Raw genomic sequence first — 16,815 nt, 5'->3', positions numbered from 1 at the left:
TCGACTGAGCAGCCAGGAAGTCCATTTATGGCAAAGCATTGTTTAAAAAATCCTCTCAGACTTTAGTCGTGATTGTCATAACTGAGCTGCCTGTTCGACTTGACATATGAAGATCTGTGGGGGGCAAAAAAGCAGAGGCACACAAAGGAAGGATGAAACGACACAGGTGAAATCTGAAAAGCTGGACAATCTTTCCTCTGTTTTTGCGATGATATGTCACTCCTGGCGATGAGTGAGAGGAGTGATGCCTGGGGCGAGGAAATAGAAACAGAGAGAAGGGCATGGCTAGATATGAAGAGCATGCGTCAGCACTAAGGCAAGGCGAACAAGAACAGTGGGGGGGGGGAGAGAGAGAGAGAGAGGGATGAGCGAGGTGGAGAGCGAAGTAGAGCGAGAGAGAGATTGAGGGTAGAGGTCATTATCGTAGCCTTATACGGGAAGACAGAAATAGAGCCAGACGGATTTGCCACCTTCAAAGTGCCACACCTTGGCTGCATCCTCCCAACGCTCCATCCTGACCGCAGGAGCACTGAAGACCCACAAGGGATTTCCTCGCCTCCGGGGACAATATTGATCAATAGATTACATTTGAATGATCTGTTTTGCACCTTCGGACATTTCTTTGAGGATTCAACCCTCATGACGTGAAAGGGACGCACCGTACCTCTTTTTAAAAAGTGGATTATCTTCTATTTCTCAACAGAGGAAGAAGAATCCCTGCAACAATAGGGTCCATGTTCCTTCTGCATCAAGAAATAGTGTCCGCGGCTGGCCAGAGGGAATGATTGCTAAAAGCTTGTCTACATAAAGAAGAGCGACATTTTTTTTACAGACCTGTTTTCACTGTGTGAAAATGAGGAACTCATTGTCGAGCCATTTCCTATATATGCTGACAGACAATGAAGGTGTGCGTGTTGCGAAGTATACAGCAGCAGCATACTTGGCTGACTGATTAGAAATATTGTGTCAAGCTATCTGAATTAGCCCAACGCTGCACTGTGAATGACATATAGGATACTGTACTTGTCTTCCTAATGACAGCGCGGACCTCGAGGCAGGCTGACTGACTGACCGACTGACTGAGTGCTCGGGTTTGCTCACTGACTGGAGCTGTGGCTGTCTGAGCACTTTGAGGACACGTAGCTCCGGGCAGATACCGGCCGAGCGGTGGAGCCCCGCGATGGGGGAGACGGCGGAATACCAGAGGCTGCAGGACACCTCAGAGCCTGACTACCAACGCCTGCCCAGCGATGACGAAGAGGTAGACCTCTACACTTCCCTTGATTACACAGTAGTAGAAGTCCTCACTGCTGTAGACAAACATGGCTGACAGATAAACAGTCAGCAGACATTTGAGCAGGTATTTGAATCCTGTCAAAGGAAAATTAACCTGAAGCTTTCTCCATAATTTTCATTGTATTTTTTCATATCCAGTGCGTGCATTAGTATCTACTGTGGCTGCAAAATCGAACCTTGTGTTAATGTTCACAGGTGGCTGTTTTCCTGTGAAGTTACTTTTACTCATCAGTCAGTGCCACATTTGAGTGTTTTTTATATCCTTTAACGTCAGTGTGCATTAGAGCTGCAACAATTAATGGATTAATAATCGATTCATCGCTTCAAGTAGTTTTTATGAAAAAAGGCAAAATTCTCTGATTTCAGCTTCTTAAATGTGAATATATTCTGGTTTCTTTGCCCCTCTATGACAGTAAACTAAATATCTTTGGTGTGTGGACAAAACAAAACATCATCTTGGGGTTTGAGGGAAATACGATCAACATTTTTCATCATTTTATGGACCAAAAAGCGAATCGATTAATCGAGAGAATAATCGACAGATTAATTGATTCTGAAAAGAATCTTTAGTTGCAGCCCTAGTGTGCATATAGTGTTGAGATGGTTTGATGACCAAGTAGCATGCAGAGAGGAACTGTTTCATTTTCCTCTCAAAAATGGGCTGAAATAAAACATGTGTAAATAATAAGAGTAGTATTGGCTGAATTCCATTTGGCTGCTTCAGCTTCAGGGCCTGAGTATAATGCAGGCTGGCTCACTTCCACACACAGCCATGACGACTTTTTGGGACACTTGAAAAAAATCGCTGTTCACTGCTGCAGGAAAAAGTCAAATGTGTACAGTGAAAACGGCCTCCTGGATTGTGTATACATATGTATAAATTCATATCATAGACCGAAGTGCTGATTCATCCATTCTTCCTGCCCCTCTGTGTGCCAAATTATTGAATACAGAACTATGAGGTCATTGATGGAAGTGCTGTCGAATGGGAACAGTGGCAGGCAGAGTGTGACATGTTTTACCCTCCCACCTCTGACGGGCCTTGCCTTTCTGTTGGCTTGGGTGAGGCCAGTAATTCCATTGCCTCTATGACATTTTTGACTTTTTTGCATCTTTATTGATTAGCATACTGTAGACAGGCAGATAGGAAATGTGGCAAAAAGAGAGGGGATGACATAATGAAATGGTCCCAGGCTAGATCAAAACCAGGGCTGCATCTAATGATTATTTTTATTATCGATTAATCTGCCGATTATTTTCTGGAATGTCGATAGTGTTTCCCAAACCCCAAGATTATGTTTTGATTTGTCATTACTGTCATAGAGGAACAAAGACTTTTTTCCCCCATAAAACTACAGATTAATGGATTGTCAAAATAGTTTGTGATTTAGTTAATCGTGGATTGCTTATCCATTAACTGTTGCAGCTCTAATTGAAACCATACACTTCAGTACACACCTTTTCGCCAATTGTCTTTTGCCTTTTGGTTGAACTTTGTTAATATCCATTAACTATCAGTCAATGGAAGAATGTGTGCCGACTCATGGAAAATCGAGCTAGACTGATAACATTATTCCTATATATAAGCATCAGTGTGTATGTGAGCCAAGAGGAAAGAAATGGCCAGGAATTTTTGGCGTTTGGCTGATGGTTGATAATGATCTTTGGTCAAAATCGGTAGCCATTTTCAAAATGTAGAACAATAGTATCTAGTGTTGTTAAATGTTCAGTACTGATTCCAGATTCTAACTGACTTTCAGGTTTGGATGAGGTTCATTTTGGTGTCAACCAATATCTGTTGGAATACCGAGAGCTGGCCTTCAATATTTGCCTGAACTGAATTGACCCAGTTTCTTGGGGTATTTTATTGTTTTTGTTTTAGACAATGTTCTTTTATAGTTGTTTTTTGTGAGAGTGTTGTTTTTAACAGGTTTTTTGGGGGGGTTGATGTGTGTCATTGCTTCAGTGTAAGGATTATAAAAACACCCACCCAGTGTCTACTGGGACAGACTCCAGTCCTCTGTGACTCTGTGAAAATATGACGGCCGGATGAATGTGTTGATCTGTGCAACAGTTTTAATGCCATGAATGTGGCCTGTGTGTTTAAGGTCTGTGCTATATTTCAGCAGAGTTAAGCCGATGGATGCTGCAGCTGTCCTGGATGCTGGCCGCTGAATCAGATCAGTCTCGTCCTACAGCTGCAGCTCTGTGCTGAATACAGCGGTTTTCTTATCTACACACACACACCAACACTAACACACTGCAGCCACCTCATCACCGTCAGAAACTCTGAGAGAAAGAGATGTAAAGGTGGCTGGACCAAGGCAGCAAGAAAGTGAGATTGAACAGTCAGTGAACAAACTGCCTTGAAATATGAATAGAAATTGTTTTATGAGCATAAACATTTGGTTTGATTTGAGCTGATCTACTTCTGCTTTGGTTTTCCCCTACGGAGCATGAGGAGATTAGTGAGTGAGCCTTGCTACTGTAGTTCAATCACTACCCCTCTCTGAAAATGCTTCATGAGTTTAGTCCAGGAGTATTGCTGAACATCTGCTATATTTTTTTTCAAACAGTAGAATAATAATTATTCTCTGTTCATCTTATTGCAGCACATGTTGCCCTAGATTTTTGGTGTCAAACTGCAGGAGGTCAATCATGACATTCGACCGACATTTTTCCCCAGCACCCTCCTATCCCCTCTGCGACCAGCTTTAGGGGATCAGAGAAGCGGTGGCTTTGGCCGGGTGCGTTTACAGGGCAGAGGCAACACTGGCATGTGTCGGTGGGGGTTGTTTCGGTTGTGAGGCATTATGCATATTAAGCCAAGCTACCAAAACACCCTTTGTTGACAAAGGGTGACACACACGCTCAGCTCTTGCCTGGAGGCAGCCTGTTTGTGATCCAGAGAGATCCTTTCATTCCCACAGTCCGTCCTGCTCCATGCGGACGCCCACCACCACAAAGCGCCTCTCCTTCCTCACACTGTGAGTGATGAGGTGCAGTGGATGGTGGAGGGATTGAAGGAAAAACTAAAAGCCAGACCTTGGCAGAGGGGTTGCTATCTGTGAGATCATGGATGACGCATCTCTGTGTGTCTGTGCATGCAGGCCTCCATCAGAGGCACTGCGTGTGCCTGTGTGTACAGTATAGATGTTTTGCTTGGAGAGTTGTAATAGAGATTAATCATGTTTGTTCTACTACGCCTTCACTCCGCTTTCCTAGTTTTTGGCATCCATCGCCAAAGCCACAGATTGATGTTTTTGTCACCGAAAGGTTTGCGACTTATTTTAGAAATGCACTGGCAGTGTGTGCACTAGTATCCACTAAGCTACTTTAATTCCCAACATCGAGCGACCGTGTGAATCCATCTGAAGTGAGTGCATGCCTCTGCAAGCCTGTGTCTCTGTACAGCGAGCATCTTGTTACAGAATCAGGCTTGATGTATTCGAGTGTTTGTCCGTGTGGGAGACCTCACACGGAGCTCGGTTCTTCATAATCTCATTAGCCAGCAAGCTTCTAATTTCATGTCAATTCATCATAACACAGCTTGTGAGTCACAACACTGTGGCATGTACGTGTGTGTGTGCGCACGGCAGGGAGATGAAGGGCAGATAGCAGCAACAGCTAGACAGGCCTGCCTCATCGTGAGTGTGATGGTCCGAGCTCATCTGACACAAGAGACTCGACGCAGCACAAGGGTTTTATTCACCCAAATGTCAGTGTTGTGCCTGTCTAGGTTCCTATGAACTGGTCCACGTCAGAAAAGTTACTTTAGGGTTATGAGCACATTTATACACAGATTAATATCCCACTTTGAGTTTTCTCCGGATATGGCATACAGATGGAAAATGAGAAATATGGATTTTCCCACAGGTTTAGAATTTACTTCCAAGAAGATAGTAAGAGGAGGGAAGTGTAACCCAGGTTATTTTCTGTAGCTACAATTTACATATGTCCCCTAAATGCCTCACACTCTGGTGTTAAATGTTAGCTATAGGCAGCTGCACACAGTAAAGCCTTTAGTCTCCACTCAGTGACACGACAGGTGTGAAGCCATAAATTAGTTAGTTTGAAAAGTGTATGAGTGACATCAGTGAGTCCCCATAACAAGATTTGGTGCCACCTTCTGGTATCTGAGTGGAGCTGCAGGTTGACTTACTGACAAGTAATCGTATTGGTCTAATCTCTTTAGCCCACTGTGACCTCCCATTGTTTGCTTTTTTTAAACTACCAGGCATAGATGCAACTCACATATCTGATGTACAGTAACATATACAGAGTCACACATTCAGCCTGCTGATTCACTAAACTCAGAGAACCTTCTACTGTCACCACCATGTTTCTTCATTCTCCATGAGCATCATGATCTGACACACACACACACACACAGACAGACAGACAGACAGTGCTGCCAATCAGGTCTTTCTCTATCAGATGTCCCTTCTGGAAAAGGTTTATTTTCACGCGGTTCAGATTCTGCATTCAGCAATCAGTTACAGGCTACTTGTCCCAACTGCTGAGTTTATGGAATGTGTGCTATTTAAGTCACCTAGTCATGTGAGTTGCTTAACTGTTGCTATTCTTAAGCAAACATAATTCTCCTATTTTTCATTGAGATCAAGTTGAATTTGAATCACAATGATGTCAGTGTTTGTGATTAAAACTCACCACCCTTTCTTTAAGTGTAGATGACTTACAAGCTTGATTCACAAGATGTTTGATTATTCTAAACAGTGGAAGAACTACAAAATCCCACACCCTGTCAACTACCTACCCCGTTATCGTCCACAGACCTTCATCAGGTCAACTGAAATGGATTTGTATGAACGTTAATTTTAATGAATACATTTAATTTCTCTACACATATACACCTGTGCATATACATTATGACCAAGAGGAACGTGGCAGTGCACTGTCCTTTATAGTGATGGGTGATGGGGTCATATCTAGGCCTACTCATATTAGGGCAGGGGGGCAGAACCTTTAATTAGTTAATTTACACAGCACCACGTTTTCGTCTGTCCTCCCTTTAATCAGAGTCAGATGCTTTACGACAGCAACTAGCATATTGTTGTTTTCTCTTTCCTGTCCCTCCATGACTCCAATGTCTGTCTGATCTACTCTTCCTTGATGCAGAAAACGTCCTACATAGAAACAGAAGAGAGTGGTAGTGAATGAGAGGGCGAAAGAGAGAAATACCCACAGTGAAATTAAAAACAGGCCAAACGTCAGAGAACAAACTAAAGCAACAAGCGGAGAGAACAGAGATGAGTGAAATTAGAAAAAACTAAATCTGAACGGTGTCTGGCAGAAGCAGAATGAGAGGCGGTCTCGCTGCTTCCAAGGGTCCGAAAATCGTCTGGTAAGGGTTTGTTTAGTCAGCAGAGTGGGGGAGAGAGAGAGATAACATTTTTGGAGGATTAGAGGCAGGAAATAAAAGGGCAGAACCAAATAAAGTATCAAATGTGACTGCTTGGCCCAATCGAGCAGGGGAGGGAGGGCAGAAGGGATTAACACACGAGTGAAGGACCGGGAGGAGACGGGTGAGGCCACGCAGGAGGTTTATGCTGCGGTGGTAAAAGACACAATAGATGTCACAGCGACGGACGAGGAGAGGGGAGTTAACTGTGCGAGGGGGGCCTGGGGCAGGTCTTCTCTCATTTTGAGCTCATAATTAGTGGTGTCAGTCACGAGTCACCAGACTCGTCTGGCTGTGAGCTGATGTAAATGTGTGAGTGTTTGAACGGCACATAAGTGTCGTATAAATGTCAGAAAATATAAAAAATGCCTGTTGAAATTCCCTTAAGCCCAAAGTGATGACTTCAAAGAGCTTGTTTTGTCCAACTTGGGAGTCCAAATAACCAAACAACCAAGATTTGAACAACCACAAAAACAACCACAACAACAACAACAATATAATGATAATTATGCAGAGTCAAAAGCTGCTGCTAGATTTGTAGTTCATTTGTTGCTAACTCTTGAAGCAAGTTTCTTCCCTTGTTTTTTTTTACTCCAGAGATGAGATCCTTTTTGGTATATCACAAGCGTAAAAATAACGTGTGTAGCAGCGATACCTTATCGTATCCTTTATACGCTAACTATGATTATCATTATATACTGTAATCAATAAATGAATAAGCCATGGGTTCTGGTGACGGTCAAAAGGTGAAATTTCTTCACCATGGTGAATTTTAAGATAAGCAGGCTGAGAGATGAGGAAAGAGGGAGAAGTGGAGTAGCGGGATTGCGTGTGTGTGTGTGCGCCTGTGTGAGTGTTTGGGGGGGGGTTGCATCACAGGAAACAAGCTCTCCATCCTGCAGTTGAATGTAACCCTTTGGCCTCGGATCAAATGCTTCTCCGCCTGAATACCATGAAGCCTCTGTCCTCTGCACCACGCACTGCTCTGCCCTGCATGGAGCTTCTAACTGCCTGCAGGAGGGGGGGGGGGGACAGTGGAGCGGGGGAGAAGTACAGCAGGAGGGGGTAGGAAAGGGGGTATATGGGGGGAGAAAGTAGAAGTAAATACGCTGGGGATCTGTAGTCAGAGGAAAGAGAGATTATACACACTCAACATACAACAAAAGCACATCAACAACGCTTTAAACGAGCACACGTTGTTGTTTTCTGAAACACGCGTCTTGCCGTCACCTCAAATGTGAAACCAGAGACTCGATCTCTCTCGCACGCTCTCGTCTCTGCCGCCTGCCCGATTGGCAAGCTATTGAATTGGGGAGAAGTCGCTCCTATTTTTAGCCCCACGCTCGATGGAAGGATGGAAAAGCAAAGAGACAGAAGCTGCACACGCAAAGACAGAGAGGCGGACAGAGAGAGAGTGAATGAGGGAGGGAGGGAGGGAGTGAAAGGAAGGGAGGAAGGAGGAGGAGGAGTAGGAGGAGGAGTGACTTATTTGTGAAGTTCTGCAAGTTTGGATCACTGGCTCAGTGCTGTCTGAGAAGGACACATGGCTGGACTGGGCAGAGCGCAGAGCTGGGAGGCTACAAACAGCAGCTTGTAATGACTCTCCAGCCTGTTCCTGCATAGAAGTACATTAGTATAGTACAGTTTGAGTTCTCTGTCACACCCTGAAGTGCTACATGGACGCCTCTTTGCCTTCTCGAGGGAGCTGAAAGTAGAGAAGGGGCTTACTGGAGGATTGCCCCCGCCATGGAATGTTGTAGATTTGCGAGCAGGGTCGTAGGAAGTTTTTCTTCCCCCTCTTGGGTTTGGAGCTGCGGATCTGGATCCGAGGAGCTTGTGCGTTTCTCAGAATTCCGGGAGACCGGGAACTTCAAACTGGGAGGACTGTGGCACCGGTAGAGGTTAAAAAAACCAGCAGCCACCTCTGGCCATTTAAACGTGCGCCCATATATATTTTTTTGCACCTACGCTCATCCAGACGAAGGAATTCAGGATGCGACGCTTTGACAAGCTGAAAAAGACATTCCCCTTCCTGGCACACTTTCACGTATATAGAGTAAGTCTGGAGTCTGTCTGATGTCCACTGTGACTGTCAGCTCAGATTGTATTCTTCGGCAATATGACATGGATCATTGTGACTATAGTCAGAATCATGTAGTTTACTCAGATGTTAAAATACTGCCTTTTTATTTCAATGAATATGGTATGGTAGTGTGTTTGTGTGTGTGTTTGTGTGTGTGTGCGCGCACTCGTGCTCACCAGCTGGACTGAGGCTGTCCTCTGAGGCTTGTTGTTATTGTAGCAGGATACAGGACATGGCTTTGGCCAGGAGGTCTGTGTGTCTGTGTGTGTGTGTACTTCTCCACCACCATGAGGAATGACTTCAGGCCAGGGGCATTTTTCAATAGGGGCATCATGTTGTTTCTATGTGAGCGAAGTCCAACATCCCTCCTTCCCCTCTCTGTCACACTTGTTGTTTCCCGGATGTAACGTTCATCACGTTCATCTCAAACCCCCTCAACACATCACCACCATTTAGAGCGTAGGCCTACTTGAGACGCCTGGCCCTGGTGGGATTCCTCAGAGTCCTTCAACAAGTCACACCTGATGGTTTGAACATAGCATTTCTCCTGCTGACCTCACACCTCCATCATGTGCACCCCCCCTCCCCTCTTATCCCAATGTAAAGGTCAAGATGCAAAGATCTTTTACACACCACAAGGTCTACAGAGGAAGAACACAAGTTTCACAAGTCAGTTGGTGACAACATATGACATTTGTCAGATTTGTCGGAGCCAGTTTTAAGCACCTCTAAATGTAGATTCATATGCTGGTTTAATGAGTTTTGTAAATTAGTTAGCGAGTTGACTGAGAGATGTGATATGAGGGCTTTAGCACCTAGATTTTGACTCCTCATGCCTCAGTCATGACACAGTCATGGAAAAAGGCCCAAGAGGAAACTGACTTGCGTCTTTGGCACCGTCCAGTGAAATGACACTTACATGTTGACTGCCAGTGAAGATTTGGACGTAGGACTGCATTGTGCAGGAGAAGGGGGGTACTAGTTTGTGCCCCATAGATGAACACGTTGTACTTCTACAAAAATACATACGTGTTGGTTTGCTCAGATGTCATCAGGGAAAATCATCAGGAAAAATTTGAGATCTTTGACTCCACTATCGTGAAGTACAGGTCCAATAAACATGCCACACGCTAGGAGAGCCTTTGGCATAGCTTAGCACATATTTTGACCGGTCCAACAGACTGTAGTATCATCTTTCTCAGGGTAAGGGTCAGGCATGATGCAGCATAAAGTAAAATGTGGCCATGGATTCAAATGACTGCAGCTGTATTTAATCCTAAAGCCAAACTCTTACAGGTTATTGTATCACCTTAGGCTATTTATTCACTATGTAGGGGTACCTGTTATTTATGCTTCATTCTGCTTCCGACAAACAAAAGGATTTCTGCCCAGGCTAACATCAAACAATGTTCTCACAGTGTGAATCTTTAACACCCCCCCCCCCCCCCCCCCCCCCCCCCCCCCCCCACCCGCTGACCTTGAGAGCCAAAGCTGCATGTGTGGACAATGCTAAAGAGATATCAACTGAACCACTTTTATGTGCTTAGCTATGAATTTGTATCAGGATACAGACATCTGGCATAACCATTAGGGAATGGGGGTCCCAGTAGTTTGGCCTCAGTCATGAAAAATACAGGACCACTCATTCTGAAGAGGCATGGTAACTATATATTCAGTCCTTAGGGTTGGTCACATGCAAAATGTACTTATTTTATGGACCATCATTAAGTGTGTATTTGTATGTGTGAGAGGAAAAAGCTCCCAAAATCACAGTCACGGTCATTCAGCAAAAGGAAGTGACCTCTAACCAGGCCCATTAAAAAGGTTTAAATGACAGGAGAGGAAGCTGTGACCCCTCTGACATTTTCCTCTGGAGCATGTAACCTTGTCTCAGCCAGCACAGGAAGTCCCTCGTTCACAGTCTAATTACCACTCAGTGGATTGACCCCCACGCCCCGGAGCATCCACCCAAAAGGTCTCCCTGTAAATCAGGACAGGATTAGGAATGGTTGTCATTTTTGAGTTGATCAGGTTCACTTCCCCCTGTTAAGAGTGAGCAGGTGCAGTGGAAGAGCAGATCTGCTCTTGCAGTGGGTCGTCTACCAAGCGGCTTAAATACAAAATTCTCTAAAACTCCCATTATTTTAACTCAAAGCTCTGTGAAGCAGCCCGTCAGGATTCCGGCTAAATACTGTGCTCCTTTCAGCTGGTTACCATGAGCAGGCAGTGATGGACGATGCTTTAAGCTAGGGTGTTGTGTTTTGACATGGTAGATTGATGGTCTGACTCAGTGTTGTACGGAGGGATGTCGTATATATATTGTGTGGTCAGGGTGTTTAGGAGCCTCCCGTTTGTCTTCCCTGAGATATATGGACACCAGATGTGCATCATCCATCTCATGTACTGTATATCTGTCTGCACTAGACTGTGATGTCTGCCAACTGTCTGCTTTGGCTTCTGCTCTATTTAATCTATGTTAAATTCATTTGAATACAATTACAGCCCAAGCAGTTTATTGTCACCACAGTGATACGGGAGCTGTGTAATCATAACTAGTCCACATTGGCCCATTGACATGCAGCTTGTGCTATATTTTGCCCTATGCACATTGTGTGTCCTTGTTTATGTGATGTCAATTTTGACAACCCAATGAAAACTCGCTGTTGAATTATTTAAACTTAGTTTCCCATTCTCTGTGTGTGTGTGTGTGTGCGTGCGTGCGTGCGTTTTGCAGAAACTTGGCAGTAGCATGCAGTGTGAGGAGGGCACAGAATGGCTACTGGAGCTGCTGATGGAGGTGCAGTTGCAGCAGTACTTCCTGCGGATCAGAGATGACCTTAACGTCACGCGGCTGTCACACTTCGACTACGTCAAGACTGAAGACTTGGAGAAGATCGGCATGGGCCGACCTGGTGAGACTGTGTGTGCGCGTGTGCAAGTGTTGTGCTAATCACATATATATACTTTATATACTTAAATTGTTCATTTACAGCATATATGTTTTTGTATAACTGTGTATCTTGTGCTATTGTCCACTGGGATTGTAAAAATAGACTATATAGCGATGGATGACATATCTAAACTTCATCCCACTGTACACAAATAAAGCCAAAATATTTCAGATACGGGCATTGCCATCTTGCGCTGTGAACATAATTTGGAGCTAGAGTCTACACAGTAATGATCGTGGCGTGGAGCAGCGGTATCAAGAACACTTCAACACACAGCTTCACAAGAACGACCTACAAAGCCAAAAGTTGCGAAAAGTTGAAAAGTGTTAACGACCTGTACTGCAGCCAGCCACCAGGGGGCGACAAATGTGTTGAGTTGTCACTTTTGGGAAGCCGTCATGTGGTCCATCCTGTCGCCCAACAGTCATTGCCCTAAACAAAAACAACGAACATGGTAAACATATCTGACAATATTAGTATGTTAGCATTGTCAATGTGAGAATGTTGGCATGTTGACCACTGGCTGCAGATGTGAATGTAAGCATCAAGCTTTAAGCATCGTTGTGGTCTTCACACACCTGAAGACCTCCAGATAATGCTAATCTTAATCTGTGGCTTGTTTTTTTTTCACGTTGGTAGATATCATATAAGTTTTCTATTCTTTACTGATTTGGTCCTGTGTGTCTGAAATAAAGATTAAATAATTCAAGTGGAAGTGAAAAATCAGCTTGACAGATTAATTTCGGAAACTGCCAATTTGCCAAGAATGCTAATGTCTAACTGCCGGACTATTTTTGACCTTGTTCGCTCACCTTCCCCTTTGCAGGACAATCATAACCCGGCAGCATTCATCTCCTGAACTCCTGATTATTCCCTGATAATTTATTTTTGCAGTAGTACTAAAGCCAGCTTTAATGAATAGTGTCCTTCCAATTTTCCCTTTGTGTTCGTATGACTACATAAGGGGAAATTCTATAGACTGCTCTGAAGTACTATAGGCGGCAAAAACGTTTCTTGTTTGCCTAACACTTTGCAGAGCTGGGGCAAAATCCTCCATCACTAATACCCTAATGTCATTTTTAAAGTCAACTGGTGATTAGGTACAATAATAGGAGACAAGTCTTTTGTCTGTGGAGAGGATGGCAGCAGTAATGTTCTTAATCCAGTTACTGAAACCCTCAGGGCCTCGGCTACAGAGCCTTAAGATTAATTACTCCCACTTCTCCACTTCATGTACTGTATTCACTCACTTCTTTTTTCAACAGCTGCAACAATGGGGCTGGTATTGTTTTCACCACACACACACACACACACAGTGTCTCCAGGACCATGATGACACACACAGTGTGTGTGTGTGTGTGTCATCATGGTCCTAGAGAGTGTTTAAATATCTGTGCACAGATTTTATCACCGCAATAATCGCACAAACATGCAAGATACACTGACCCATGGTTTGACCCATGAGTACAACTGAGTATTCAAGTATGTCTTCGATGGTGTAATCCCATTGCAACATTTTTCCTTGTCATACTTTCTCATCAATCTCTTCTCATATAGACTGAGTACGTCCTCAATGACCTTTCCCCATCTGCTCTCCATTCCCTTACATACAAAACTATTCTATTCTATTCTCTAAACTATGAGTCTTCTTCCAATTATGGGATCGTGGGATATTATTTGAAATTCATATTAGTTTATTTAAATCGTATGGGACCTGCCAATTCAAGAATGTGTTTTATCATTGACCATCTGTAATAATCTTAAAAATCTATTTTATTTCGTCTTCTATTCTTTTGATAAAGGGCAGAGACGACTGTGGGAAGCTGTGAAAAGGAGGAAAGCCATGTGCAAGCGCAAGTCCTGGATGAGCAAGGTGACCGATATAGACATGCACAAATACACACACACACACACACACACACACACACACACACACACACACACACACACACACACACACACACACACACACACACACACACACACACACACACACACACACACACACACACACACACACACACACACACACACACACACACACACACACACACACACGACTCATTTATTGTGGTACATGGTATGCTTGACATTATGTGGCCATGGTGGCGTCTGTCTGTCTGTCACAATTTAGATACATCCACTTGAACACAATAACTCCTGAACAATACAAGTGATAGAAACCACAGTTCGACCCGCTATAGATGATATAGTCACATTTTTCAAAACCTTGCTGAGCAAATTTTGGCATCATTTATGGGAAGACAATATTGTGTCTGCTAAAATACCACTGTGGTGTTAAACTAGTAACGCAATTCTTCCTTCGAGCAACATTGGATTTAACCGGTGGTGGTGTGCGAATGGTCACATTGTGGCTTTACTGAATCAGTTTAGGGCAAGAGACAACAGATTGGGGAAAGACGTTCCTTGATTGCTTCTGTAACTGCTGCTTAAAATAAAACCTCATGTGCTCCTCACAGATGTGCGCGTGCGCCTCTGTAGGGAACATTCCTCCAGTGCACAAGACGGCTTGACCCTTCACATGAGGATGAGCACGTCCACATTCAGACACAGACAAACACATAAACACACGGGTCAAGTCACAAGAGCTGCTGACACAGATTCAAAGCATGCTGCGTTCACAGAAATGTTGTCTCGGGAAGTTTCTCCCTTAAAGACACACAACCATGCACGACTATATGACTTATTCCCTTTCTATGATAGGATAGAAAAATGAAGTACCTTCTACAAAAGCTCTAACAGACAGATATACGTGCACGCTCCTGCACACAAGGCTTAGAGTGATAAAGTATGTAAGGCAGATGCGTGCGTGCATGCTCAGTGGATGTCGTGGTGCCCAGCAGACGGTGCTTGGCATCTATAATTACACCTGTCTGTTTCCACGTCTGGCACCATCTTCAGCTCGAGTAATCTGCTTCCTCAGCCTGCTCTCTCTCTCCCTCCCTCTCTGAGACCCACTCACCAGACAGTGACCACAGAGAGGTGGTGTTTTTAAAAAAGCTCTGCAGCATTATGTCATGTCTGGTCCGGTGCGAATGTGAAACCACACACCCCTCGCTACTGTTTATATCTGGCCAGTCAAATATGTTTGGCACTGGACATTCATTGACACCTCCTTTTCACTGACGAGACCATTTCTGAATACTGACCTTTGTTCATGAGCCAACGATGAGTTCACTTTTGGTTCATTCATTCATGCTTCAAATCAAATATTGTTTGAGCTATGAAAAAATAAGTTGTTTGATTTCTGACATGCTCAGTGTTATTTGTAGTTAGATATTAGGTTTGGGAAATTACAACCATGCGCTAATTTAGCTTTGTATGCCTCCTATGTGATACCAGCAGCAGCATTCCTATTTTGGTAAACAGTCTTATTTGGGGCCTCTAAACAAAGCTTTCCCTCATTGGTTCTGAACAGCAAACACATTGTACACGTTCAATTTTGGGATTTGAAAGCACCTAAGGACACACACACACACACACACACACACACACACACACACACACACACACACACACACACACACACACACACACACACACACACACACACACACACACACACACACACACACACACACACACACACACACACACACACACACACACACACACACACACACACGTGTGAAACATTCACTAAATCTAATAGTGTTTCCTAATGAGCACTTCCTAACATCTAAGTCATCCCTGCTGTGTTTTCAGCGCTTTAGCCAAGAGACAGGAAATGTCTCTCTCTCCAAATGATTAGTGTTGTTGTGTTTTGATACATCTTCACTGCCATCAGTTAGTGTTGAAAACATTCCCCCCGTGTGAGTCGTACATTCATTATTCAACATACAGTATGTAGAGATGTTTTACACACACCAAGAGCTACAGTTGTGGCTATATTTATAGTTTTGAGTTGAGAGATGCTGCTTGGTATGCCCTTTAGGCCCAGTCAGAACCTGCTGGTGGTTCCTATGTGACCGTGGTATGACTGCTGGACGCCACGCTATAACATGACCCAGCTTTCCCACCATACACTCCTCACACCGCACAGTCACCGAGTGGCTTGATGTGCAGCGAAGGAGGACGCTGAGGCCCACTGTTTAGGCTTTAGGGTGAATCATGGTTGTCATTTGAAGAGTTTCAGCACCTACCGAGCATTTAGTGGCTCTGTAAAGAATGTAGCTGACACCTCCATAGAATTTGTAGCTACATATTTAGTCCTCGATGGGCTACATTCAAACAGCTGTTAGCGGTCGACTTGTGCCTCAGTGGCACTTGTGGTTAGTGTAAATACCACACAGGAGGCTGGAGAAATGCCAACTTATCTTTGAGCAAACCGTTAACTTCCTCTTGGCAGTTGTTTTACAAAATGAATGAAATAATGTGATAAACTAGAGAATACAGTGAACTAGTGGGTCAGTCCTGTGTCTAAAGGCGAAGAATGCAGAGGGGGGATCAGATGAGAGAAAAAGAGAGAATTTTCAGGCTTATAGAAATGGAGAAGAGGAGCTGTTAAGGTTTAGAATTGTAAAGGAGTGTCTGGTGTCCACTCACTCCAGTGTCTCCTGAGTACAAAGCAGATTTCTTCTCAGTGTAAATCAAAACACAAATGTGGCCCTTCAGGAGTCTTTTCAGCAGTAGGATTGTTTCTCTGCTTTAGCTTCAATATTTGACTGTTTCACTTGTTATTTTTACACTATAAACCTGTTAGACATATTATTTCTTCTATACAAACACACTCTTTGCTGGGATGTTCAGTTTCCTTCTGTCTCTCTCTAGGTGTTCAGCGGTAAGCGCCCTGACGGAGGAGACTTCCCCCAGCAGGGCCAGCCGGCCTCCTCCTTCCGAAAGCTGTCCCCGACGCCTCCCCTGGGCCTGGGCGAGGGAGTCCTGGCCACGCAGCCCGGTGGTGGTGCCCCTCTCGACGGGCAGCAAGCTCTGACTTGCCTCATCCCCGAGAAGGACTTGGCGTTGTTTGAGAAACTCGGGGACGGCTCGTTTGGCGTCGTGAAGAGAGGAGAGTGGCTGACACCTGCAGGGAAGGTGGTGAG

General features: G+C 44.3%; 1 protein-coding gene and 1 long non-coding RNA gene across 12 annotated transcripts in view; one reads left to right on the top strand and one right to left on the bottom strand.

The window, feature by feature from the left end:
* Positions 1 to 16,815, top strand: part of LOC118310980 (activated CDC42 kinase 1-like) — a 48,848-nt gene that overhangs the window by 17,771 nt on the left and 14,262 nt on the right. For 5 of the 11 annotated variants that reach the window (XM_035634431.2, XM_035634424.2, XM_035634426.2 and 2 more), the window contains exons 3-6: positions 1,042 to 1,261; positions 11,536 to 11,713; positions 13,555 to 13,625; positions 16,544 to 16,810. In XM_035634431.2, coding sequence (XP_035490324.2) covers positions 1,181 to 1,261; positions 11,536 to 11,713; positions 13,555 to 13,625; positions 16,544 to 16,810 — 597 coding nt within the window. In that variant the 5' untranslated portion in view covers positions 1,042 to 1,180. Of the gene's footprint in view, positions 1 to 1,041; positions 1,262 to 8,222; positions 8,775 to 11,535; positions 11,714 to 13,554; positions 13,626 to 16,543; positions 16,811 to 16,815 lie in introns of those variants that run through there. The other 6 variants (XM_035634428.2, XM_047332003.1, XM_035634429.2 and 3 more) reach the window with 6 other exon arrangements.
* On the bottom strand, positions 5,565 to 16,647 carry LOC118310984. The gene is made up of 3 exons (XR_004793883.2): positions 16,504 to 16,647; positions 12,087 to 12,184; positions 5,565 to 7,729 (listed from the first exon to the last, which is right to left on the bottom strand). It is a non-coding gene; the product is annotated as an uncharacterized LOC118310984 (long non-coding RNA).

Source organism: Scophthalmus maximus, chromosome 5, assembly GCF_022379125.1.
Source record: "Scophthalmus maximus strain ysfricsl-2021 chromosome 5, ASM2237912v1, whole genome shotgun sequence".
NCBI lineage: Eukaryota > Metazoa > Chordata > Actinopteri > Pleuronectiformes > Scophthalmidae > Scophthalmus > Scophthalmus maximus.
This window is presented reverse-complemented; position numbering and strand designations above follow the sequence as displayed.